General features: G+C 45.6%; 1 protein-coding gene and 1 long non-coding RNA gene across 3 annotated transcripts; one reads left to right on the top strand and one right to left on the bottom strand.

Annotated features, from left to right (window-relative positions):
- Positions 1-906: 906 nt before the first annotated feature.
- On the bottom strand, positions 907-24,966 carry arhgap22b (Rho GTPase activating protein 22b). 2 transcript variants are annotated; one of them, XM_004080179.5, is made up of 10 exons: positions 24,621-24,966; positions 17,695-17,894; positions 15,781-15,868; positions 7,716-7,844; positions 5,487-5,694; positions 5,270-5,402; positions 5,116-5,189; positions 4,264-4,385; positions 3,145-4,153; positions 907-2,889 (listed from the first exon to the last, which is right to left on the bottom strand). In XM_004080179.5, exons 1-10 carry the CDS (start codon positions 24,874-24,876, stop codon positions 2,667-2,669), a joined length of 2,442 nt encoding a protein of 813 aa, XP_004080227.3. In that variant the 5' UTR covers positions 24,877-24,966; the 3' UTR covers positions 907-2,666. The 2 variants fall into 2 exon arrangements, with proteins under 2 accessions (XP_004080227.3, XP_078793686.1); XM_078937560.1 differs by lacking the exon at positions 24,621-24,966 and adding an exon at positions 20,260-20,394.
- LOC144987868 (uncharacterized) lies at positions 7,501-17,358 on the top strand. Its single transcript, XR_013651542.1, has 2 exons — positions 7,501-7,865; positions 16,302-17,358. It is a non-coding gene; the product is annotated as an uncharacterized LOC144987868 (long non-coding RNA).
- Positions 24,967-26,755: the final 1,789 nt, after the last annotated feature.

Below are 26,755 nucleotides of genomic sequence, written 5' to 3'. Positions count from 1 at the left end.
AAAAAGAAAGTTTATTTAAATTCTAAAACGTTTGTTTTTTTTGGGGGCATTTGTTATAAAAATGTGTGAATAATCTCAAAATTGGGTGGCAGGTTAATATTTGATTTGTTTTCGCAGAACTGAAGTAATTTTCAGGATTTGGAGCCTTTTAAAATAAAGATCCAACACTAATGGTAAGCGGTGGGGGAGACGGAGGCAGAGGTCAAATCCACTCGCTCTGGTTGGACCTGAGGATTTGATGGAGGGAAAACGTCCCAAAAAAATGTCTGAAGTTTATCCCAAAAAGAGTAACCACTAAAGAAAACCAATCTGAACAAGCCGGAGGGATCAGGCCGGAAGCGGGAGTTTGGGTTCTGCAGAGGGCAGCGCCATAAGGCGGGAAACAAACAGCCTAACTTCAGCCCGAATGCATCAATATAGTCATGAAATGTATTTATTTATTCTGTCAAACTTTATAGGAAGGCAGAACATCCCCGTTTATCGTTCTTTAGTTATCGGTTATTAACTTTTCTGAATTTACCTCACATGCGGCTCTTTTATTCCTCTATTCTGGCTTTTTCTGCTATAATGAAGATGCTATAAAATATAAAGTTAAGCATATAATCTAACCAATGCTGTCAAACAGTGTTTATTTGTTTAGAGGCAAAATTCTTAAAGTATATATTTGCGTTGACATGTATAGACTTAAAAAGAAATCTAGATTCTAAACCAGTGTTGACGTTTTGTTTTGTTTTTTTAATGGTAAAAGGACAGTTCACCATAGTCTCAATGATCTAAGAAAAAATATTTTAAAAAATTATGTTTGACTTGGTTTTCTTGCATTTTCTCCTCCTGTATGACTCTTCAGAGTCTGCCTATAGGTTAGGTGAGACTTTACAGCTGTGATTCATTGAAAAAAATACACGATTTTTCCAGGAAACTCTGGTAACAGTGGTCATCTTTATTCCATTCATCACAACAGACAACCTGTAATAAATAAGCACCATAGCAGGACAAACATAGAGGAACATAACGGGGGGGGGGATTCTGTAGGAATGACAGTACCTGTTGTTCTAGACCATCACAGTCTGCACTGGTGAGCTCCTAAAGTCATTCCAAGTTCTTTCACACTGAACGGCCTCTGAACACAAAAATGATTCATAATTAGAGGCATATTGTGACAGGTCCATCAAAGACCCACTCCGGTCATCTGTTGATCTATTTTCAAAGCGTACCCAGTGGTTTTTGACTGCAAATTATGCGGTTTTTGGCCAGGGGGGAGAAATCTGTCGTAGCACAAAGCAGCAGGAGTTCATTAGAAAATCCTTTTTAACATGTGGGCGTGAACTGTTGGTGTGGAGTAACCCCGCCCCCTTTCTGTTGCTGAGACTGTGTGCCTACAGTGCGGAAAGTACAGTTCATGGATCTGGTCGTGTAGAAGTGGAGGCATCAGGATGGACCGGAGCCGGGAGCTTGTGGCCCGCCCATCGTGTATTATCTAAGTCACAAACGACAAACTTTTTAAAAAAACATCTTTTCATCTGCTTCTGATTCACAGTGATTTGAATAGAGAAAAACTCACTTTTATTAACCAGCAGTACCTATTGATTTCAGCTTCTTTCGTCCCTCTTTTCTATGTCGTCCCACCGGTTTCCTTATCAGGGCGTCACATTCAAGGATACATTCTTGATGTAAGACTTTCTCCAACTTTTCAATAAAACTGGCATCTTTAAGAAAATTGACATTTTGCTCTTTCACTCTGAAATTAGTGGAACATTTACTGGCATAACGCGTTCCAACGTTTCCCGAAGACACAACCAGAAATCTCCAGTTCTTTCTTGATGGCAGTGTTCAGCTTCTAGAAGGCCGCCGTGAGAGTGCACAGCTGTGGTCCGGTTTTGGTGTTTACTGCGGCGAAAGACCGTTCGGCAAAAAGGCATTTCGAGTTGGCGAGAAGCTGAGTCTGCAGCTGAAAGCGGGCAGGCGGTAATGAGCGAGGCACTGAAAGGGCCTGAGAACAGCAATGGTTACCCTGAAACGGCCGCAGCAATAGTCCCACCTGTTATTTCCAACAGAAACTGCCTGAAAACGGTTGGTTCTCTGAGAAAATCCTGTGATTACAGCATACAAGTGTAATCCTACAGTAAAATGTGGCAAAAAATACTGGCAGTGAAAATGTAGACCAATGCAAGTCCAGAACCTTCTGCAGAAGAGAGGGTTATCTCAAATTAGTTGGACCAGGTACTTAAGGGATGGAATTTTGAATAATTCTTTCAGTTCCTCCTAAATTTCAGAACTGACTGAACGATTGGGCGCTGCTTATTCTGAGGCACGGCCATTCCAGATGATGTGATCATGGACCCACCAGAAAAATGCACCAAACCATAAGGGGATACAAACTTTTGGACAATCTTTTGTGAGTTAACCTGCTTTAGAAGGCCTTCAACAAGTCACAGTGAAAAGATATCGGTCCATGTTCTTCAGAAACGGCCATCGTGACACATTCCTTGAGTCCTCACGGTCCTCCCAACATTCTGTTTCAAGCATGCAAAAGAGCTGAGTTTGGTGGAGACGTTCCTGATGCAGACATCCAGCACTTGTTAGGATTTCCTGGTCGATGCACAAAGGAGGACATGGAACTCCGCTGGTGGCCTCAACGTGGAGATCAAACAAAAGGACGCAAAGTCTCAAATGTTGCTTGTCCTTGAAGTCATGGCCAGATCTCCCAGCGTTGTGAAGAAGTCCTCCATCTCCTTCTCCAGAAGTCTGTTTCGGTTCTCTGCGTCTTCTCGTGCGCGCTCTGAGTTTCGGAGCTTGATTTCCAGCATCTGTTGCTTCTTTCGCTCCTGCTCCATCTCTTGTTCCAGACGCTCCATCTGAGCACAAAGAGCAGCGCTGGACTCCTCCAGTCTGAGAAGATGAAGCACAACATGAGGGTCAACTACCCATGTCTCGAATAAATCCATAATCTTTCTTTTAAATGTCTTTACAGTACTAAAACTAACTTACAGGAGTCATTTACCTTTCTGACGCATTTCTAAAGAGGAATCCTGATAGACATGCATTCATTCATCTAGTCTCTTCTAAAGGCTCCATCGTTCTTTTTCTGATTTTTCTAACATTCATTCAAATGAAGCTCCTTTTGGTTCTTCCATACAAACTTACTTCTGAATCCTGGCTTCATAGGTGGACTTCTGCTTTCGCAGCTCCTCCTTCAGCTCCTCCGCTAGAATGCCCAGCGTGAAGTCAGTCCCTTCCCCTTCCTCAGTCGTGATGATGAATGGCGCCATGGTTGTTTGGGTACCGCTCCCGTTCTCGCTGCAGGCTGCGCTGCTGCTGCACAGCTCCATGGCCTCACAGCTGTCCTGCTCCGAGCTCGGCTCCATTATCATACTTCCATCGTTCTCCCTTTCATCCTCCCTCTGGTCCTCCACCCACTCTCCTTTATTGGCAGCCTCAACGGCACCGCTTATGTCCCGGGGGGCTACCCGCTCACCATCAGAGTCAGGCACTGAGATTTCACAGGAGGAGGTGGACCACGGTGTGCTGGAAACACTTGGGACACTCCCGGTGCTGGAAGAACAAGTGACGTTGTCATAGGTGGAGAGTCTCTGGGAGGAACCAGTGGAGTCCCGATCACGGGCGGACCTCTCCCCTGAGGATGTACGCCGATGCCCTCTGAGAGATGACAAGCCATTCATGAGCCAGTTACCGCCCCCTCCCCCACCAGATGTGCTGGTCGTTTCTGCCACTGTGTTGCACTGCTTGGCCTGTGTCTGAGAACGAGGCACAGAAGAACCTTTGAAGGAGTATTTCCAGGATGGCGTGGCCTTGACCTGTTTACCTGGGCTAACCATAACCTCCCCTTTCCCTGCCGAAGATGCCCCTTTTGGTCCATGGTTTGGGTTGGGTGCTTGTGTAGGTGGGACAGCTGCACAAAGTCTGGCATCCAGGGAAGAGGCACTGCTATCCAGCTCTTGGTTGGGGTTGGATATGGGGCAGGTGCGGAGGTCCTCCTCTGAGATCCAAGCCCCCAAGCTGCGGTGCTGGAGCTGGTGACCATGGAGGGGTACTTCAGTTTGGGGTAAAGCGGCTCCCTCCTGTTCCTCTCTCGTGTATAACCGTTTGTGTTCTCTAATGAGGACCGTCATCAGATGCTGGACCAAAGAAGTACCTGGACAACATAAATTCCCACATTATTGAGGTACTTTGCTGTTTTGCTAGGTTTAGTCCACGTGTACAACCTGGAAAATAGCAGAATATACTGATAAAATGGGTGTCTACCTTCCATGAGAGAAACTGGGTCCTCCATCTTGGGTCGTAGAATGTTTGGTCCAAACACTGTGGCCAGGTTCTGGACACTCATCTTGTTTTCATTGGAGTGAGACTGGACCTCATCAAGAAATCTAAGGACACAGAAACTGATGTCAGACTTTATATTAACTCTGTGATGTTTTTTTTAGTAACCAGGCTTCCTTTTGGTAAAGTCCCATTAGTGTTCATGCACCTAAGTGTGTAAAATGTGTTCTCCAAATCTGACCGATCTCCTGCGGGAGGGGTGAGCTGCAGACACAGCCACGCTCTGGCACCATTTGGTTGTTTACCCCCCCAATCCAACCCCTTAATGCTGAGTGTCAAGCAGGGAGGCATTGAGTCACATTTTTAGAGTCTTTGGTATGACTCCTTGGTCTCTTCTGTTGGAAGATTCCTCAACATCTTCCTGGATAGTAATTGGCTGTAGGAAGCTACGCTGTGGGAAAGGAGTGACCGGAACCTCTTGATCATGTGTATTATCTTCTTCTATTGGCTTTTTTCTACCAAAATATTACCTCCTATCTTCAAACTGACAGATTGAACTTCTTGGAATAATCCCCCAAACATTATGCTTGACTGGTAAGACTACTCAAAATGTGTCGCTGGGGCTTACAAAAGGGAACCCCTGTGGAAACTATCATGGATCGTTTCCTGATGCCTCTTGAGTTGTGAGCTAAGACTTAGGACATATTCTTGTCTGATAGATTTTTTCTTGGAAAAACTCCACCAAAAATGTGGCTTCTTTACAGGGTCCCTCCTAGAATCACAGAATCCCCCAAACCTCCCGATTGTTTGGGATCAGACATGATGAAGTGGACATACTTGCATATGTACTTGAGAAGATTGTAGTTGGGCTGAGGTAGAGTGCCTACTTGCTTCCCGAGCTCCTGGACCCCCTAAGGTAAAATTAAATGGACATTATTGTACAAACTATTTCATTCAAATGAGAAGACCACCAAACAAACCCTCCACAAACCTCCTCCTCATTTTTGGCCAAAAGCTGTGCACAGGTTAGAAAGTCCTCATACTGATAAAACGGGATGACTGGTTCTGGCAGCTCTCGAAGGTACAGTTTTAGCAAAGATGCAACGGTGTGAATGTCTGTGTTACTGAAAGAACACAGACAGAAAAAAGAAACTGTGATTATCGGAGGCAGGCTTTTGAAATTGCTGTCCCACAAACACTCTGTCCACCTGTCAAACAAAGGCTTGTCTCCACAGTCAAAGGCCTCCTGCAGTTCTTTGACCAGGTTGGCTTGTCCCGGCATTCGGAACAGACCCTCTTCATCCAGACCTCTTTCTCTGATGAAGTCCACACACTGTTCCACCAGGAGGGGAGCCAGCCGAGGACCAAACTTCTTCTCATACTGCACCGTGTCTTCTAGACGTTGGCCGAAGATCCCTGAGACAACAGGAGACACAAAAGACCTGTTCTAAGAACTGTATTTTCACTTCGTCCAGCTCCTGGAGTGATCCATAGAAATGTTCCTTAGAAAACATCAGAGTTTGTTCATGTGACGGATTCAGATCCAGACTTTTCTGAGAAGCGGTGGGACAAACAAGCAAGACAGGCCCCCACCTATAGCTGAGCTTTGACTGACAGGTCTGTTTGACAGTATAATCCAACATCAATGGAATCAACTTTTGTGAAAATCTGAACACCTTTCCTGAACCCGTCCCAAAGAATCTTTATTTTTTGTTGTAAAGTTTGACAGTTTAAGTTTTTTAAACAACAACCCCCAATGATTAGTTTCTGAACTGCACTTGACTTCAGCTGGAGTTTGTTTTCAAAAATGCTTCATTCCGGAAGTTATAGAGCTTCTAGGAGTGTGAGACAAAAGACAAAAACACCAATTTAGATTTCTCCAACATTTCATTCAAAAACAACCCATCATTTAAAGTTTGTGTGACTCTGATGCTGCTGCAGGTTACCTGTTGACGGGCTGCAACAGTCGCAGCTGACTGACAGCTCGCAGTAATCGTGGAACTTCAGAGAACAAGCATTGCAGACCAGCAGAGATGGTTTTTCATACATCCCAAGTCCACATTTCAGGTTGTTATTCCATCCTGTGTCTGGCATTGACTTTGACCGTTCAGATTCAGATGAAGCGACGGCGGGAGACGGACGGCGGAGAGCAGCCCATGGGGGGGCAGATATGTGAGCAGCAGCAGCAGAGGCTGCAGGGCTGCCGCTGCCGCTGCTGCCGCCACGCTGGCGACAGATCTATTCTGGAACAGGAACTCCAGCAACTCCAGACTAAACCTGAGAGGGGGGCCGGAAATATGGCGGCCCACAAAGACCGACCACACGTGGTGCAGCTCACCCCCGTCTCAACTGTCCGAGACCACCCAACACTGGTTTTTGAAGACTTCTAATCTTTTTTCTGTCTAAGAAAAAAAAGGGGGGAAATTACTAAATTTGATTATTTTTTTTGTCTTTGAAAGTACCTTAAGGTACTAAAAACTTCAAATGAGTTGATTCTTAATGATTATTTGTCTATGTGCAAGAAAACAGTCTAAAACGTAAAGGGGAGCATGTTTATAACCAACAAGGGGGGGGGGCGTTTTCTTCTGTTAAAGAGCAGCAAATGTCAAACCTCAAAAAAACAATTAGACTGACTTTTAAGTCAAAACAGGAAGCATAGTTTGTCTAGATTGTAGTTTTATTAACACTAATATGGACATTTCATCTTGTTATTTAATTGTCTTAGTATTTCCATTTTGAGCAGAAATCAGCCGTAAACATCTATTTTTACAATAATTTTATGTTTTTATGTGTGCGAGTCCTGCCAGATGATAAAGTGGTATTATGCACATTTTTGCCAAATGTCTTCAAAGATTACAAGTAAAAATGAAGAGCTGCTGTGGAGCTATATACTATATATCCCTCCTATAAATAGTGTTATTTGTAACCCCACTCCTGCTGCCGTCAGCCTGAAACACGTCTGCGTGTATTTCTGCTGTGCTGTTCACACGTCGGACACGAAAAGCTGAACCAGTCTCAGATCAACACCAGGGAAACACAAAAACCACACTTGCACTCATCTTTCTGTCTTTTTTTTAAGTCAAACTGGATCAACACCGAAGGGTCAGTCAATGCACTGAAGGTGGAAGAACATTAGTAAATAGTCTGCAGAGGAATCTGTCCTTCTGCTCAGGGGTAGAATAACACGCCGCCTGGCCTGAGTTGTAATCTGTTCTGGTTGTCACTGTGATCACACTTTTAACGACACGTGTCTTAGATAGAACTTCAAAGACTCGACAATGAACGGCTGCAGCTTTTTTGTTGATCTGTGAAGCTTTAGGGCAGAAACCAAAGCTTCTACCATAGAAAAGGATGTTTATTAACCAAAAACTAACATTAGATGAACAACGACGACCACAAACAAATCCTGACAAACAAGTGCTTGTTTTTGGCCTTACCTCCTCCAAACGGCGCCCAGATGACTCGGCGGATGGCCTTGACCCAGTCATCCATGTCCGTCTGGGAGTTTGCCATGAGCAGAACGGATTCATGGCTGATGGGGGTCCGGTCCTTCTCCCCTGTCCCACCTGAGGAGCACAGACCAGAAGGTAAGAGGCTCCATCTTCCATGTTTCACACTTACAGCCACATCTGTGTCCCATCAGACATTCCTCCATTTATTTTTTAGCAATAGAATAATCAGCGGAACCACATGAGATGTAGAGATTCTAACAGTAGATTTGGATGATTCCAATCAAAAATTCAAAATATTTCACAATGACATGAAAAAATCAAATTCCAATAATCCTAGAAAACGTCCCAGTGCAGTGACTGAACATACAGCAAGACTTTGAGAACACTAGAGGGCAGCAAAGCTCCAGATAGCTCTAGAGTGGACGTCACTGGTCACATGACCGTGTGAATCTATGGCGTTAAATTCTGTGCTGTGAAACCTCAGAGCTTAAACTCTGTTTTCTGCTTCAACTACATCTGGAAAATCCTCTTAAAGATTGATGATTATAAAAAAAACAGCATTTTCAGAGACTCGACTCAATTTATGAATAATAAAACTTCAAAAAGATAGAATATAACTGCACAGACTTTTGACTATAAAAGCACAGTGTGTTTATATTACCGTTAATCACCACATTCATGTCATTAACTGCTCCTGGGAGTCAGAATCAGTGGAAACACTAACAGCTTTATCTCTTCTATTGTTACTGAATTGACTATAGTCTTTACAAGAATCAGATTCTGATGACCTCGTCCTCCTGCTGACTCCTGGCTCTGCCTAATGCCTTAGTCCCATCTGTCCTTATGGGTGAAAAATGGTCAAAGCTGTAAGGGGAACACAGGTGATCCATGCGAAATATCAAGGTCGTTGACCCCCCAGTGAAGACTTTTGTTCTATGGCCATGCTGCCTGCGTGCGACAGGTGAACAGTTAAGCAACAAGTGAGGGTAAGTTGGGGTGCTGGACAGACCTTGTGCAGCCCAAATCCCGCAGACTATACAATGAGCCGGTTAGTTGTGTTCACGTGCACGCTCCTCGCTGCAGCCAGACTGTTAGAAATGAGGAAATAAGACGCCGTAGTTTGTGTGGACGTCGCTTATGCATCACCGGTACACTCTGAGTGGTCAGTACAGAGCACTAACGCCTTACTAAAGACTAGAGCGTGGCGAAAGCATCACCCGGACGTCACGAGTGCGTGAAACTTCCATTATCCTTACGAACACTTCACGCACGTCAGTGCCACGTTCCATTTTCATGACTTCCTGCGCTCCCCTAAAGATGCTCCTCTCTATGACCTTCCACGGACCCAAAAACCTGCAGCACCCATGCAGGTCGACCCCCCCCATTACGAGTACATGGGATGAAAGCTTTGTTTTAAAGCTTCTTATGTTTGTGCAAAGTGATGGATTTTAGGAAGATTTAGATAATTTAGACTCGTATGTAAACATTTGTGCGTTTTGGATCCTATTTATTGCTCCTTAAATCTCTTTGACTCGTTTCTCTCCTTTCTCTTATTCGGTCTGTTTTCCTTTTTAACTGGAGTTTGAGGATTTCTGAGGGGGCGGCCCCCTCCCTGGTCCCGGGTTAGACTCGTTATTGTGGGGCGGTGGTGTTGCCACAGCCGCAGTCATTGTTGTCACAGTCATTTAGCTGCCAGAGGAGAATCCAAATATAAACAGTGGTGCTGTAAAGCTGAGGGTTCTTGAGGTCCCGCTGCCGTGATGAAGAGCGCTCCTCTGCAGCTCTCGCATTTAAAATGCACTTATGCTATATATATATATATATATATATATATATATATATATATATATATATATATATATATATATATATATATATAAACCCTGATGCATCTTTAAGATTATTTAAAACAAACACAAATTTGGAAAACTCAAACTCCGACCAGATGTCTGTTCAGGCTTTCCCTCCAAAATTCCCCGTGACCAATCAGAGTGCCTCCTCTTCATCAGTCGGAGTCTGATTCTGCAGAGCGTGCTGCAGCTCACGCATGTTTGCATTCATGCAGAAACCACTTCAAGTGTTTTCAGACCCGGCAGAGCAGCAGATAAGACGTGGACGTGGGGAGATAAGGACAGTCCAGATTGTTCTCCTGGTATCTGGAAAAAGGCTTTTGCCCACCGTGAATGTTGGAGACAGATGAAAGCAGATCAACCACATAAACAAACGGCAGCAGCAGCACACAATTCTAACCTCATGCGGTGAACAACAACAACAACAACAACAACTACCTAACGCTAAAACCACTTTCAATAACAGTGGGAGAGTTTTTAAAGAAAGTCTCCTTCATGAGGGAAACTCGTCGTCTCTGTTGCTGAGGCTTTTTGTATTTTTCCCAAAATGAACTCAGTTCTGCTTCTGGATTCAAGATTGATGTGTTGCCATGGTAACCTGTGATTTTCAAAATAACTTCAGTTTTCAGCAAAACTGCCAGCAGAGCATAGAATGCCACATCCAACCGCTTGTCCTTTTGTCCATCATCCATCATCCATCCATCCATCTATCCATCCATCCATCCATCCTTTCCATTCTTTCCACCCTTTTCCACCAACTCTTCCCTGCTTTCTCCTCATTGTCCTCTGAATCACTATCATCTCTTTCTTCCAGTGGAGCAGAGATGAAACGTAAATACTAAATAAAACTCGGACCACCTCAGCCGACCCAAAGTCTCCACCTTCATCTTAGTCCCACTAAACACGGGATTCTGCCCTTAACCTGCTGTCCATTCTGCTCCTCCATGCGAGTCCCACTAGAATCCAGGATCTGGACATTCAGAAACGTCACAGTTCCATAGAGTCAGACTGTAACAGTCAGAGGAAAAATGAAAGACATTCTAACATCTAAGAAGACTTTTTCAAACAAAAAACTTTAAGCAAACTGTTATGGACAGAAAATCACTCTCATCTTTGGCTCCAAGTCAACAAAAGAAAACACAACACAATCGGTTATTGTTTAGTGTGAAGAAGAATAGAAAGTTTGACTCCGAGAAGGACAGAGAGTCCCTCTGACAGGGATCTTCTGGGGTTTTGCATGGATACACATAGAATCCTGTTTTCACATTCAGAAGCTTCCTTTTTGTCATTTCTCTGTATTGTTTTAAAATTCACTTGTGTTTTTGCTTTCAAGTAGATGCTAAATTAAGTTTGGAAGCAGTTTGAAGTATCTTTTTACACCAATAAAGGAGTTGAGATGATTCCTTCTGCTGGGCTTAAGACATGCTGGAAATAAAATGAGGATGTGCTCAGACGGCATTCAAAGTGTTTCTGATCATTTCCGTGTAAAAATTCACTTTTGTGTTACAAAAGAACCCGTGTTCGCACTAAAGTGTATGTAAGAACTCAATAAATGAGAGGTGCAGCCTGCAGCTCTGTGGAAACGGAAAACCCCGCTTCCTTGTGTTTCCAGGGCAAGCATGCACAACGATGCGCCACAATTATCTGTCAGCAACTTGGATTTCAGCACAAACAGTCATCGCAGAGCAGACGAGGACGCTGCAGGGAAACGGCGCAGAAGAAAAGGTGCGTTTCTGGAGGAGAGTGTTGCTCGGCCCAGAAAATTCCCAGAAGCGCCTCTGTAAAAGTCAGCAGCAGGACATGAATCAGCGCTCAGATCCATAAAGCTGCCGTTCATCTGACCAACAACATTCTCCCAGCGGCTCCGCCTCGGCCTCTGCCGCTCTTGTAAAAAAGCTCCAGCATCTGTTTCCCGTTACCTTGGAGACGTGGTTTCCTCAGTCTGTCCGGCTTGCAGCAGACCGGGCCCATGTCTGAGGCTGGATCGGGCTCCGGAGCGGCGCCGTTCCCTCTCCCCGGACTGCGCGCAGCCCGCTCAGGGGGCAGATGGGTGGGCAGGTAGAGCGGATGCCCCAAAGCCGCCAGTGAGGCATGCCCGATGCCAGAGGGAGCCTCGGATCCTCACTGTCCTCCTTTCATTCAGGCTTCTTCCCCGACTGCAGAGCAGGCAGCAGGTCTGTTCCCTCAGCCCCCCTGGGGAGAGGCAAATCCCCGAGGAGGAGGGTAACAAGGCCTCCTCTCAGTAACTGTGTGCAGGAACGGGGAGATGGGCCGTCCTCCATTCTTTGTCAAACAAACGCAGACGGCAGCCATCAAGCTCAGAGAGCTGAAGGAGCTGCAGCTTTCAAGAACTTTCTGTTTTTAAGTTGCACTTTTTAAAGTTCTGCCTTCAAACAAGTTAGTTTCACAGTTTATTTACACTTTACTCTTTACAAAACTTCACTCTGAGTTCTGAGTATTAAACTCGAAACCGAAGATCAGCATTTTACTCCTAATTTTTAAAGGAACATCTTCGCTTTGCTTCATCACTGTAATGAATTCTGTCAGAATTCAGATTCAGGGAGAATTCCGTTTGGTTAGATGACACGACGCCACTAAAGCCGTACGTCCTGAATGTCAGGCTGTCAGGGACGCCACCGTTAAGCCCAAACCTTCTCAAAAATGTGTGAATTGAGCCTCCATAGACCCGAGCTAACATTTGACCGACACAGCGGCCCAGTGAAGCAGGATGAACCGCTGTGGTGGTCAGACCCAAACTGGGGTGTCAAAGCCTCACCTGAGGGGGTTAAAGGGGTCAATCGCCACTTTAACCCCATGTCGGAAAGAGAACCCTGCATCCATCGAGGTTCAAAGACCCGCTCAGATGAAAACTGAGCTTTTTAATATGTAGCATTGGGATGAATTAAGATGAAAATGTGCATTTCTGAGGATCACCCAATTTAAATTATTCTGAAATCAGAGCAGAAGGAAAAATACTGTTTGAAAAAGATCGGATTAGTGACGTAGAAATGATGCTGGGCGGGGCTGCCCGCTCCATGCTCCGCCCCTTTCAGATGCATCCACCTACAGACAAACAGATCCGTGACCGTCGTTGTTTTCCTGGTCTGAGCTGGAATCTGGATCAGAACTGGACGGACGGATGGATCTGATGTTGCTGCCGTTTTTGTTGCACCCGTAATGCTAGGCTGGAGGTGTGAGGGGCTGTAAGCTAACGGGACGGAGTGTAAACACGGCTCTCGGCAATGAGGAAGGGAAAAGGGGGCGGGGTTACTCTGCACTAGCAGTCCCGCCCACAAATCAGAGGTGAAATTTATATAAACATGTCCAATCATAACGAAAAGACCACTGGAGACGCTTTGAAAACAGATCAGAAGATGATGGAAGTTCAGCTCTGTCCTTTTGTGAAGGGCCGGGGCTTCTGGGAATTGTAGTTTTGGGTAAAAAAGCTTTCACGGGTCCAGCATGAGATGAAGTCATGATGTTCAGATCATCCAACCGAAGCCCGTTACTCTTTGTGGATCTTTGGCTGGGGTTTGGGTCGGGGGGAGGTCGTCTCGCCCGTCTGCGATGTTGACCGACCATAAAACAGACACACAGACGGTCAGCGGCTCCAAACGCAAACACGCCAAACGCTGGCAGAGCTCAGCCTCCTCAGATGACCTTCTGACTCAAAGGTCATCGCTCTTTTATTCTCTGAAGTTCAGGTCCAAACCTGGACGGGGGTTCGTTCGGACCCGGAAGCTTCAATCAGGCTTTCATGAGGTGGGGGCTTCAAGTCTTATAAATAATTTTCTTTTTTTTAATCATCAGTAGCATTTTTTTAACGTAATGACGCTTTTTTTGTTTATTTCTAAATCATCAGATGTTTTTTCTTCACAGGGTTTAGTTTGCAGTGCAGTTGTGAAATTTAAGAATGTTGAATTTCAAAGAAAAATAAAACTTTAGAAGCCTTATTATATTTATAAAAGGAAAAAGTAAATGAAATGTGTTCAGGAACTGACTCATTCTGCTGTTCTGGAGTCGTTTGTCTCCACTGTTCTGCCTCAAATGCTCAGATTTTGGCTGAATAATATTATCTGTTATTAAAAATTAGACTGAATTCTCCAATTGACATCCTTCCACTGATTTCTTTTTTAGATGGCTCTGGCATTCCCACAACGGTTGCCAGTTCACACAAAAAATAAAAATAACACAAAAATTACTGATGTGAATAATTTCCATTGACATTATTATGGGATGGCCTAACCACCTACAGCAAAGTGTGAGATTTGGTGATTTTTCTCGTTTTTTTCCACAATATGGGAAAACTTCGCTTTTGTTTAAGCGATTTTCATGAAATGCCACAAGCACATCACCAGCACCACAGACGCTTTGTTGACCTTTAACTATGGGGAGAGACTCCCATCTGGAATAAAAAAATAAATAAAAAATCACCTTTACTGAATAAAGTATACTTATATAGCGCTTGCTACCTTCTTACAAAGGCCCAAAGCGCTTTTACAATCACAGTCCCATTCACACACACACACATTCACACACTGATGGCGGCTTCGCTGCCGAACACTGGCGCCAGCCTCCCACCAGAGGCAAGGTGGGGTTCAGTGTCTTGCCCAAGGACACTTTGACGTGCAAGGCGGGAATCGAACCTACAATCTTACGATCATGGGTCGCCCTACCGCTGCACCATGGCCGCCCAGCACCAGCTACAAAGGAAAACGTGTCCGGGGATTTCCATCGATTGTCTTGCAACTTCTTGAGCATCATCAAGAACCTACTGTGGAAAAAATGTTGGAATTGGAAGTTGTAGATTTTGGTGGCGTGCGCGCGGCGGGTTCGCATCTGTTGCGATCTTAGTTAGCTCGCTAATGTTTTATCGGAATGCCGTACAAATCCTGAACACGATTCCCTGCCTCAAGCTGAACAAAACGATGAAACGTACAATATGAACATATTAGGAATGTGTGTGAGTTTTGGGCACAGGAAATGGCTCCTCCCCCCACTGATGACATCATAGCGGGCAAAACCATTAAAAACAATAGATTAGGCAAAAATCTCCACGGGGCTTTCGGGGACAAAAAAGTCAGAATTCATTAACGACACCATTAGACAGATGTCGGGGATATCCAAAGGAAGTTTTGACATTATTATGGGATGGCCTCCCAACCCACAGCTTGGCCATTTTGTGACAAAATAATAGATTTGGTAATGTTCACGTTTGCCCACAATTTGGGAAAAGTAAACTTTTATTCCAGCAGTCTTCACCAAATTTCACACACATGGCGCTAGCTTGGACTTTCGTCTACCGTTGACCTCGGAAAGTGAGGTATCTCCAATTAAAAAAAAATAAACTAAAGAGTTTTAGGACCAGCTACAGATGAAAACTCATCCCAGGGAGTTTCATCGATCATCTCCTAACTTCTCTGGCGTAATCGTTAAGCAATAGGAGATAGAATGTTGTCTTAGAAGTTGTAGATTTTGAACGACGTTCGCGTGGCAAGCTTACAAAAGTGGCATTCGCCTGTTACTTGCACATTTTCCAACCAATTACTGTGGAAATTCAATGCATAAACTCCTGGTAAGAGTTAAACAAAATGATAGAACATAGGATACGACTATATTAGAAATGTGGGTGTGGTTAGCAAAGAACCTCTGTTGGTGAGGAAATCCAAAAGTTGCCTTTACAGATTTTTCCCTAGGCGACCAAAACACAAAAGGTTGCTATGGAGATAAAACCAACAGAAAAGCTGCCATTTTGAAAAAGTGTTGTCGTTTTTTTGACTTCAATTCATAAAATTGTGTGTGTGTTTGTGTAGCGTCGATTCAACAGGCCTAACTTTAAATTGGTTTCTAGGATGGATTTACTCTATTTTGTGTTTTGTTTCTACCCCCCTGGGGCAGCACAGACCTGAAAGCGAGCGGGACGTTTGGCTTTGACTAACCCTTTTGAGCTCCATCAATCCAGCTGACAGTTAGTGTCCATCAGCCTGGATCACATCGTGCTGCGCTTTCACTTCAACTGACTTTTACTCTGAAAATCCAGCAGAATCATGAGGTGAAGTGAAGGTGAGAAGAGAAGACGAGTTGGGTCACAGCGCCCTCTGCTGTCCCAAAACAGGCCTGCATCTGCTGAGTGAGGGAGATGGTCTGTGGTTCCTGTTTGGGGGGGTTGTCGCTGGACCAGAGGAAGAGGAGGGGCTCACCTGGTACGATCTCAAACAGGTGTCTTCCTGGTTCGTCCGGGTTGGCTGCGAGCTCGTTGACCTGACACCCCTGCAGAGGGATGCAGCCCTGAAACGCAGACAGAAGCTGTCAGTCAGACGTTTTCTATGTTCTCTGTTAGTTCTATGTCACCTCTAAACCCCCCGCAGCGTTTGAAGGAGCTTCTGCTGCGATGCAGCCGAAAGCAGCGCAGATGATCCGAAGACATTATCCAGATCAATACCATTTTAGCCCTGAGCGCTGAGGCCAGGCGAGCTGTGAAGACATGCCAGCGCCTGTGGGCCGGCCCGCTCGGCTGGCATCCTCCATCAAACAGGCAGAGGTCTCTGCCAAAGCGCCTCGGCCAGAGGGCTAGGCAGGCGGCCACTGGCATTAGTCACCATGGCAACAAATGGAAGGGGAGGGATGTTAGACAGGGGCAGGGCAGGGACAGAAGGATTTACGGCCTCCTCATTCAAGTAATACAAGTTACTAAATCAGATTTATGTCGTCTCCATTACAGGAACTAATGGAGACGTCGGCATCCAACAAAGGAGTCGGTTTGTCCATCAGTGGATTGATCCCCACACCATGAAAGGAAGGCAAACCTGCCCCGATCCCCACCCAGTGTGGACGTTTCTGCACCAATCATCCTTCATCCTGGTGGGGGGGTCTCCTGCTGCAGTGATGGGAGCACCCCCCCCCCCCCCCCCCTCACCCACACCCATTTGTAACCCTGGATTACCTATTGATTAGAAGGGAAGCAGAGGAGGTTGAGTGGCGACGTCTCACATTCACGTCTTTGTGGGGGAGGAGTTGTTTGGGGGGGGGGGGGGGGGGTCTGCATTCAAATCCCTACGGGACTAAAACGTGTTCTGGAAAATTCTGATCAGAGAAAACGGAGAAACTGTTTTCCTGCTGGAATCTCATCTGGAATGATGAAAGGAGATCACATGACGACACAATCAGATTTTAGTTGGTGAGTCAGCAGAAAGCTAGAAAAGACTTTCTCATCTGCTGAGCGATGGACGCCGTTTCCTAAACGAGACGGTCAATCCCTGTGTCTGCCGGTCAACGATGCAAACGTCGCTTTCTGAAACCGCAGATCTGTCCAACGACAAACCAGAACCCAACTGGGAGTGTCTGCAGTCTCTGGTTGTTTGTATCGTCTCTTATTTGTTTGGGTCGGGTCGGACCTCAGAACCTGTTGATCCGTATGAATCCACAATGAGCTGTTTTCTTAGTCTGCTCTATCCTAGGTCCAGGGGCGGAGCTTGACGATTTTCTATGGGAGGGCAGGAAGTGGGCAGAACAACAGAGTGGAATCCAAATGAACGGATCAAAAATACGTATTTCAAACTGCTTTTGTCTATTTAATGCTTTTGCAGTGCTTCAAGAAGCCTGCATTGGTGATTTTTTTTTTTAGGACCTCTGTTCATAATTGTACATTCAGTTGAAAGTTGGGGGTCGGTGTTTTCGGTCCTCCAGACGATTCAGGTCTTAGTCTGGAAGCTGCAGTTTCACCGCCGTACAGCAGATGTGAAAACAATGTGCATCAAATAAAAAGCATTTCTTTGACATTTTAATGTCCTTTCAGTTTTTACATTTAAATAGATAAGGGTTTTTAAAAATAATGAATTCCTCCACTGCAGACCCAGAGCAATTTGATTGAATTAACATTTCTGCAGATGAAGTTTCTATTTTGAAGTTGCGTTTCAGTTTTGTCGCCGTTCCCAGTTTTTTTTTTTCGTGTAACTTGTACGTATCTAGACTCGTGTGAAGGTGACGTTTACTGACGTCAGTGTAAACACATTGAGACGTGAGTTTTGGCGCTGTTTGGTCTCACAACTGTTGGGCTCCTGATAAACTGGGCAGAGCCTCCGTCCCCCCTGAACCTCCGGCGGCCCCGCTGGCACCTGCGGTTTGGTTTCCTCCTCGTCTTTGTAGAAGAACAGCTGGTCTGAGCGCAGGACGAACCAGCGCAGCTGCCAGTTCTTCATGATGCTGCGCTGCTTCTTCAGCCACCCGGCCTTCAGCGCCCCCTCCTGGAGGCCGGGGGACCCCGGCCGGCAGGGACCCCGCGACACCTCCCCCATCACCATGCTCTTTGACCTGGCTGGGGACACAAACAGAGACCTGGTCAGGTCCTTCAGGTGACGGGAACCGCCGGGTCTCTGCGCAGAACAACAGATAATAATGGGACCACAGGGGACCCCCGGAGCTGCTGGGCCGACTGATTCCCAGCAAACCAGGGTAACCTGAGCTCCACCAAGGACACATTAGAAGGAAACACAGCATCTCCTATTGATCAAGTATGAAACGGATCTTTCATTGTTTTTAAGACTCACTTGGCTCTAAAGAATCGATCGATGAGGGATGGAGCTTTACTGAAAATAAATCCAGATTCTAACTCAGGCAGATTTAGTTTTTGGCTGTAGTTTAATTTATTTACCAATCAAAGACCGACATCGGTTCATTTGTGTCACTTGTTTTTCGCGACAAACAAAATTGGTTTGGAGTGAAAATTCTAAAACAGAATCCGGGTTCATAATTAATCGTAAACAGAGATGTGAATAAAGATCCAACACAGATTTATTTAAATTTGCATTTGAAAGGTAACTATTAAAAAGCAGCTCCCCCAACAAAACCATCCATTCTCAGATGAGGCTGGGATGACAGAAGCGGTTGAGGGGGGGTCCAAAAATCAATGTTTGTTTTTTCATGCCTCCAGCATGTTTTTCACTCCCACCATTTGTTACCCGGCAGGCAGTAGATGCTCTGAAATGCGACCGTTTTAGCTGCAAACAGCTGCCTGGAGGCAGCAGTCTGAGGCTTGTGCAGCTAATTTAAGGCTCTTTAGGAGACCACAATGCCGTCTGACAGGAGAACAAATGGAGTTTACACATGAAACCGTCATCAGATTCTTTTATTCCTTCATTTCTATGACGTTTGGATGAGTTCCTGTTCTCTTTTGTCTCCACACCGTTGGTTTTTGCCCTCCAGGGTGCTTCTTTCCCTAACTGCGTTTTGGAAGACGGGACTGGATTTTCTCCAGAAACCTGTCCGTCTGCTCCTCCAAGAAGATGCTGGAGAAGACGTGGAGTTTAGGATTAGCTGTTGGTGCGGTCGACCCATGATCGTAAGGTTGCAGGTTCGATTCCCGCCTTGCATGCCCATGAGTCAAGACACTGAACCCCACCTTGCCTCTGGTGGTAGGCGGGTGCCTGTGTTCTGCAGCAGAGCCGCCACCAGTGTGTGAATGTGTGAGTGACTGGGTCAGTGACTGGGTCAGTGACTGGGTCAGTGACTGGGTCAGCGTTTTGGGCCTTTTAGGTAGAAAAGAATACGCCATTTACCATTCTGATGGACGCCACGACCACAGACATTGCTTTCACGTGAACTAATCATCTGGTTTTCACTCTTTAAAAGTCTGAGGTTCAAATCTGTAAGGAAGACCAGGTAGAAGCAAAGATTTCTCTCTCTCATCTTATTGTTTTATACTTCCTTCTCGCTGAAACTGTTGAGCTCCAAGTTCCTTTTTAGATTTTAGTCTCGGTGGATTTTCTCTTTTTCCATTTCTTTTATGCTTTCTGTCTTTCTTCTGCTGCTTCTATCGAGGCTTTGGGATGATTCATGAGAACCTAAATTAGCTTTATTCCACTGAAACGGTCATTTTAAACTGCATTTCCTCTCTAGAATGACATCATTTCCAGGCTGACAGGAAGAGATTCTCTCTTAACATTAAAAAAAGACAGAATTCTTCCTGAGGACCCTAAGAAGAAGCTGAATTACAAAAAAAGGAAGTTCCAACCAGAAAAAACACAGGAACATGAATTTAAAAGATTCAACATAAAGTTTAAAATGAGGAGAAGCTTTTTCCTTTTCTCTTTAAAGGTTTTTCGCCGACCATATTTGGCTCTGTGGGCGTGTTCTTCAGATAGGAAGTTTGTCTTTTTAGTTCTTTTTTTACTATTTATTTTTATTTATGATTTAGTTACCTTACATAAAACAACATAAACATTACCAAGAGTAACAATAATCATTACCAAACATAAAACATATTTAGAACATTATAGTAAAAGAAAAAAAACATAATAAACACACATGTATAAATAGTATAGTATAATTTTTTTTCCTTTCCTCTTTCCTTTTTTATTCTCTAAATAAAAAAAAAAATCCAAATACTTTAAAAACTAGGGTTTTCATTAAGTTTATATATTCTTAACAAAACCAGATTATTTTGAGCCATTCTTCTTTTTCACATAAATTGAGTGACTGAAAATAAAAACAGAGCTATTTATGAAAAGTATTAAAAAGTGGTTTGGTCAAAACTTTCCTTGCAATGTCTGGACATTAAGAACAATAGTTTCTAGTCTATTAGATACTGTTTTTCTACCCCAAATGAAGCATTTTTGAGCTGGAACAGCGTCTTTTTAGTTCTAGTAGCTGTAAATCTGTCCTGAGAGGATTGTTCGGCTCACCTTCCATGACCGCCACGGGTCCAGGAGCCGCTGGTTCCTCTGGACCGGTCCAGACCTCTGTGGGCGCAGCAGTTCCTCAGACCTTAGTCCCCGTGGAACATGCTGCATGCGTGGTTCAGGCCTGACTCACGTCTGCGTTTGTGCTGAGCGGGCCGCCCCCCTGCACCCGTTTGGGTCTTCAGGGTGATTCAGAACTTCCTGGGGTTTTGGGTGGAGCCGCTGTGTGGTCACTCACAGCTCAGAAAATAGGATTTTCCTACGAAAAGCCCACTTATTATTTTTTCTTTTTCTTTTGTGAAGTGAGGGATTCAGACGATGAACCTCAGGTTTTCAGGACAGTCTGGATTTAAAGTCCCTCTCTGATCATCTTCTGATCTATTTCCAAAGCGTTCCCAGTGGTCATTTATTCATTATGATGATTCTGTTTTTTTTAGCAGAAATCCCCAAACCCCGTGTGTGTTTTTTTAGGACATAGTTCCTGCAGAGCGGCAGGAGTTCATTAGAAATTCACCTCTGCAAGTGGACGCTTCAGAAAGGGCGGGGCAGGGAGCTTGTGACCCCGCCCAGCGACATTTTCCGCACAAATACGATCTTTTCCAAATGACATTTTTTCTTGATTAGTAACAATTTGAATCTAAATTTTCTTTGTAAACGTCCAACCTGTTAACCACAGTGTTTTCCACATGGGGGGGGGGCTTTACGTGGATCAGTGGCTCTTTGTTTGAGGGTGACGGGTTCTGCGTTTGAAAATGAACTCTGACGTCACACGCATCTTTGGCGTGTTGCAGAACATTTGCTTCAACCCTAACGGATCCAACGCGGGGTTAATATCTGGTTTATTACTGCGATTGGAAACGGAAAACTGCTCCAGTATGAGAGTCTTCCGTAATCCAAAGTTCTCACTCTAAGAGCACACAAAAAAGTAAAAAGCCTCTTCATTCGTTCTTCCTTATTTTTAATGCTAATGATGGCTAGCAAACCAAATTCCACTGCAAAAAATGCACCAAACTTTGATTTTTTTTTTTTATCAATCCAGTCTTCAGGCCTTACTGCTCATCCATCAACTGATGCTTCACCTTAATTCGCTCTGATGACCACATCTAGCCGTGAACGACCTTCTTTCCAAAACACAAAGCTAGATGCATGAACCTCATTTGGCTCCAATCAAATTCTAAAAGCACAATATGAATCTACTGCAAGATAAAACAAATAGATTTGGAGCCAGAGCAGTTCAGCGTGTCACCACCAGGCGGTTGGTTATCAAACCTTGTTCGCTCTCCATTTGTCAAAACCTCACAACGGAAGTGAACTTTGAAAGTTTTGATGTCCCCATGGAGATAAATCCTAAACTTTACTATTTATTTGAAAATGAAGGTAAAAAGGGGGCGTGGCTTTTAGATAGCACACAAATCCTCGGCCCTTCCTCAGAACTGTTTTTTCCACCTTCATGCCCATTTTTGGTCGTTTAGGATCATCAAACGGTGTCAAATCCAACCTGGACAAAGTCGTGAGATGGATGCTGACGCGGCATCCACACACACTGATCGTCCTGAAGACCAAGAGATGCAGAAGTCAGGATTCAGCCCGAGGATGACTCCACAAGGCGACGCCTCGTTCACAGCTCTACAGCTGCATGGACATGGAACATTTGAAGTGCTAAACCCGCATTCTTGGGCACGCTTTCAGCCAATGGTTTCACACCGGGCAAGCAGGGAGGGGCTTCTTTTTCTAATGTTTATTAGTCAAACTTAACGATTTGGGCAGTAAAACAGAAACGGTTCCGTTCTTTGGTAGCGTCGTTGAAATGGCAGATATGGTTTTGTATCACGTCAGGAGAGAGGCCTGGAAAAAAAATAATGCAGACGTCGCCGCATTTGGGTTCACCAGATTAACCAAATCCATACGTCTCTGCCGAATCAGAGTCCCTGATTGGTCAAAGTGCAAACGGGCTTCACTTGCGACGCGCATGTTGTACGTAGAGCCTGAAACACTTTTTCCGTAACGTTTTTATCGTGGAAGCTGGAAATGCACGTTTACAAAAACGCTGGTGGCTTGAAGGCGTGTTCCCGATGGCGATGTGACCGTAGCTGAACAGGACGTGTGGATCACCTCCCAACCGATGACAACCTCTGATCAGAAGCCTGAGCTCTGGTGGCGCCTCGCAGCTCTTCGCGTCTCAGTGTTGTCTTTCACAGATGGGGGTCTGTCGCTGTTTTAAATCCTATCGGTTTAAAGCCGACCAGCCTGCCGGAGGGCCCGACGCGTGAATGTCCCACTGCAAACTCATGGGTCCCATGACCGGCTTTTGTCACAAAACAATCGGTTTGCTGTTGAATTCCTCCACAACTCTTTGCCTTCACCAGCAAACGTTGTGGTGTGAACGACGCCGCTGTACAGAAGAACGTTGGCATCCGGCTGAATCTGAGCCCACCATCCACCCCGCACCCCGCCCATGTGTGGCTAGAATTAGACCAAACACTTTAATGATGGAGCTTTTATTGTGAAGTCTTCCTGCGTCTGCTCTCACGTGAATCTCTTGTTTCCATGTCAATAAACGCAGCAAAAGCAGAGGACCTCAACGTGATTTATAGCAGTTGAGCTCCGGCGGCCCAGAGACACGTTTACATTCAAGATACGACAACAAATCCCAGTACAAATGAACGAATACTGACACACAACAGCAAAACACATAAATACATGAAAACAGTCCCAAAGCATTTTTTTATACACAATGTTCAGCAAGGTAAAGTTTCTGGGTCAGTTCAGTTATTAAGGGTATTCCCTGGCAAGCCGGCTTAACAGAAAGAGAATACCCTCAATACCGGAAGTGAACTGAAGCGTTAAGTGACCGGAAGTCTCGTGGAAGTGGCGTGGTCGCGCAGCCGACCAGGATCGGATTGGACTGCATCCAGTTAAGAAAATTCGTAAAGATTTCAAATGTTTCCTTAGCTTTCAGTTTTAGTCTGTTTTGATGAACACAGCTGTCTTGAAGCGGCGACCGGTTGCCTCGTCCAAACGCGAACAAAGACCACAGAGTTCATATTCACACTGAGCTGTTTGGTACCGACCTGAGCTCTGAAAATTCACACACTATCCAGCAGATAATGAAGCAATTAAGAAATTTAAAAACACAAACGCCACAAATTTGTAGACGTGTGAACAAAAAAAAAACATTAGAAGTGTCTTGTTCCAAATTTGTTTTGGTTTTGTTTTTTCTCCGGGGTGTCTAAGTCTACAATTATCGAATCCAGTGCCCTTAAAATTTCCCAGAATTCTCTGTGAAAAACCAGCGTGAATCAATGTTTCACTAGATGAAGTCAATTCAGTCAACTTTTTTTTTTTTTTGGCGATGCGGACGCCGCCATGTTGGAGCCAAACGATGTCAGTAAGTATGTGATTGGTCCAAGTCGGTGAGAGTCCCGTCTCTACGGTAACCACTCTCCTCAATCAGGAGTGAACTTGCTGGAAGCCCAACCCCCAGCCACTTGGAAGCGGGCCACTCAAGATCTGTCGAATGCTCTCAAAGGTGGATGTGGGTAGCCAGCAGGCTCCGCCCACTTATAATTGTGACATCTGATTGGTCAGTTTCGTAGTTTTGTTGAATTTCCCTCCATCCGGATGTTTGAAGACCGTCATTCCTAATTTGAATTCTCAATAAGCTGCGTTCACAAAAACACAAACCCTCAAAATAAAATGTTTGCACTGAAATCAACCGTTCCTGAGCTGTTCTTGAAAATTCATCGACTTCCCCGCGCATCATTACATCCAGGTCTCCCTGGATGTCATTACATCACCCCCCACAAGTGGCTCAATCGCACGCTCCTTGGTTCTCCTTCTGTTCCTGTTTGACCTGTTCTGACCCGGCCCAGCGTGACCCGCCTATTCATGCGCCTCGTGCAGCCAACGGGCTGCTGTCAGTGAGCATCATGCACCAATGGACAAGCGGCTGCAGAAGCAGCTACATTTATATTTACAATTCACGTATGGATGAATATTCTTCCAAATCTCTGCAGGATTTCAGCGACATCCTCAGTCAGTTTCTTTCCTCCTCAGCCAGATCCGTCTTAATTATTGCATAGAGGAGGCACACGTGCATGCTCACGGCGTGCACGAGCCGGCAGCTGACGGCAGCCCGGGGATGTTGAGCGCCGCAGCGCTGAAACCAGAGATGCTCCCGGCTCCGACCCGCAGCAGCTGTGGGGAAACGCCAGTGCGGCTCAGAGGATGGAGCGTCCGCTGAGCAGCAGCAGTTCTGACGGATCAGAGACGTGAAAAAAAAAACAACCTTATTCCGTCTGCATCACCTCCCGCAGCCTCGGGGGACCCGTTACCATGGAGACGAGGAGGATGCAGAAACTCACCTCTCCGGGTCTGTCTGATCTTCGGGCTCAGCATGGTCGTCATGGCTCTCCTGTCCGCATGCTCCCCTCCTCGCGCCTCCCTCAGGCCGGCTCCTCCGCTTCTCCTCCCTCCGACCTTCTGCAGTGCGGCCGGCAGCGAGGGGGTTGGGTGAACAAGAGAGGGGAGGGGAGAGGAGGAGCTGGAGGGGGGAGGTACACCTCTCTCTTGTGAGCACACGCCCAGTGCCCTCCATCTCCTCCCTCCTGCATTATTCATGGCGTGGCGTTGGCTGATGGAGGTGAGCGCCGCCGCCGCTCAGAACGTCCACCAGATTCTCCGTTTTCCATCCAAGTAGTTATTGTTTTTCTTCTGGGAGGTGCTTCCAGCCCAACGAGGCCGCAGAGATCCTCCACCTCCTTTCTGTAGTCACTAATTGGCCCCCACCTTGCTGGCTTTTCCTACATCCACCCCCCCACCACCTCCATCACAGAAACCTGGCGTTGATTTTTAATGAATATCAGAGAAACTGTTGGTTCTCCAGCAGATCAGTGGATGGTTTGGGTCATTTTTCTGCTGCAGAACCCACTATCTATGTTTCAAGCATATATCAACATTAGTGTCATTTCAATGGTAACAACTTGTTAACCAGATCCCACACGATCACTCTCCCACCCCCATGCTTGGCTGTTATCTACAGTCCTGTAAGTTTGATGAAGGTCTAAGATCCTCCAGATGTTTCTCCAGAAGTCTCCTTCTTTTGTTTTGGTTGGTTCCTCCTGGAAGGTTCTCCATGTGTGGACGGTGGAACTCACAGTGTTTTTTTTACTTTTACTTCTTTTTAGCCTTTTTTGTGTTTTATTCTCCATGGCAGCTCATGTTGAAACAATTTCTTGACAAAAACTAAAAAACTTTTTTACAGCCCCGTTGACCCCTGACCTCTGCTCATCATCTGGGCAGAGTTTGGTCCCCATGGAAAAACCATCGGAGGCGCTGCATGGCGAGGACGACACAGATATCCCAACCTGCCTTGCAGCACAGTAAGGCTGTGTGATAGCGGTCCACCGCAAGGCCATCAGAATCCTGAACTCCTGGAAATCCTGGAAAGGTTCATCCACGTTTTCTGTTGCTATTGACCTCGCAGATGCCATTCATTCATTCATTCATTCATTCATTCATTCATTCATTCATTCATTCATTCATTCATTCATTCATTCATTCATTCATTCATCCATCCATCTTCTTCCTTGCAGATGCCATTTTGCACAAAATCTCCTGTATTAGTTGTTTTTATTTAAATCACATCTGGCTCATCGCCGCGCCTTCAATGTACCTTTGTGCTCCTGCTTTCACTGGGATGTCTGGACTTTATTTTATTTTTTTCCCTCTAATGCCATAATATAGATTCTGATGACATCTGATGAGCTCATTTTTGCTTCACCAAACATTGGAGAAAACCCCTCCAGACCAGAACATTCGGACCAAATGTTTCCCGTTTTAGAGATGTTTGGAAAACGGAATCAAAGGTTTAAGTTTAGCGATGAAACCAGAGCTGTCTGTGGGAGGTTCCTGATGGTTTAGTCCCTCGTCTTCAGCCCTGAACGTCCCACTATGGAGGGCGGCATCAAAGCCTGCAGCAGCTGTGCCCCCCGCCTGAACAGAGGATAATAGCTTCAGAGCTGTGCTGCAATTGAATCAGAGCTATCCTCACTTCAACCACAGCTGCTCGTGTTACAGGGGAGAAAGACACAGATGGGGGGGGGGGGGGGGGGGCTGTGCCCACACATGACATGCATGCATTTGTGCACACGCCCACGCCACACAACAGGCTGTTAAAGTGAAAGAGCAAAAGGGAAAATGGAGCCAATCTGAAGCTGACAGTGGGGGGGTGATCAGCCAAGAATGAAATGATGGGGGGGGGACCAAATGATCTAATGTAAACATGCCAGAGGGCTGAGGAGGGGCAGCAGGAAGGAGCCGAGGCTGCCCCCCCCCCCAAGGGCGTGGCCCCTCGCTTCAGAATATCACCCACGGCGTCCTGGTGTTGTGTCAGCTGAGCGGGAAAAGGTCAGCGGGGGGGCGGTAGAGGGCCGCACCAACCCACAAGCCGACTTTGCCAAAGGAAACTCCAGCTGTGGTCTCCATCCGGACCCTTTTG

The sequence above is a fragment of the Oryzias latipes genome, chromosome 19, assembly GCF_053564925.1.
Source record: "Oryzias latipes strain Hd-rR chromosome 19, Olatipes_Hd-rR_3.1".
NCBI classification, from domain to species: domain Eukaryota; kingdom Metazoa; phylum Chordata; class Actinopteri; order Beloniformes; family Adrianichthyidae; genus Oryzias; species Oryzias latipes.
Note: the sequence above shows the minus strand (reverse complement) of the source record. Positions and strands in the feature narration are given on the sequence as shown.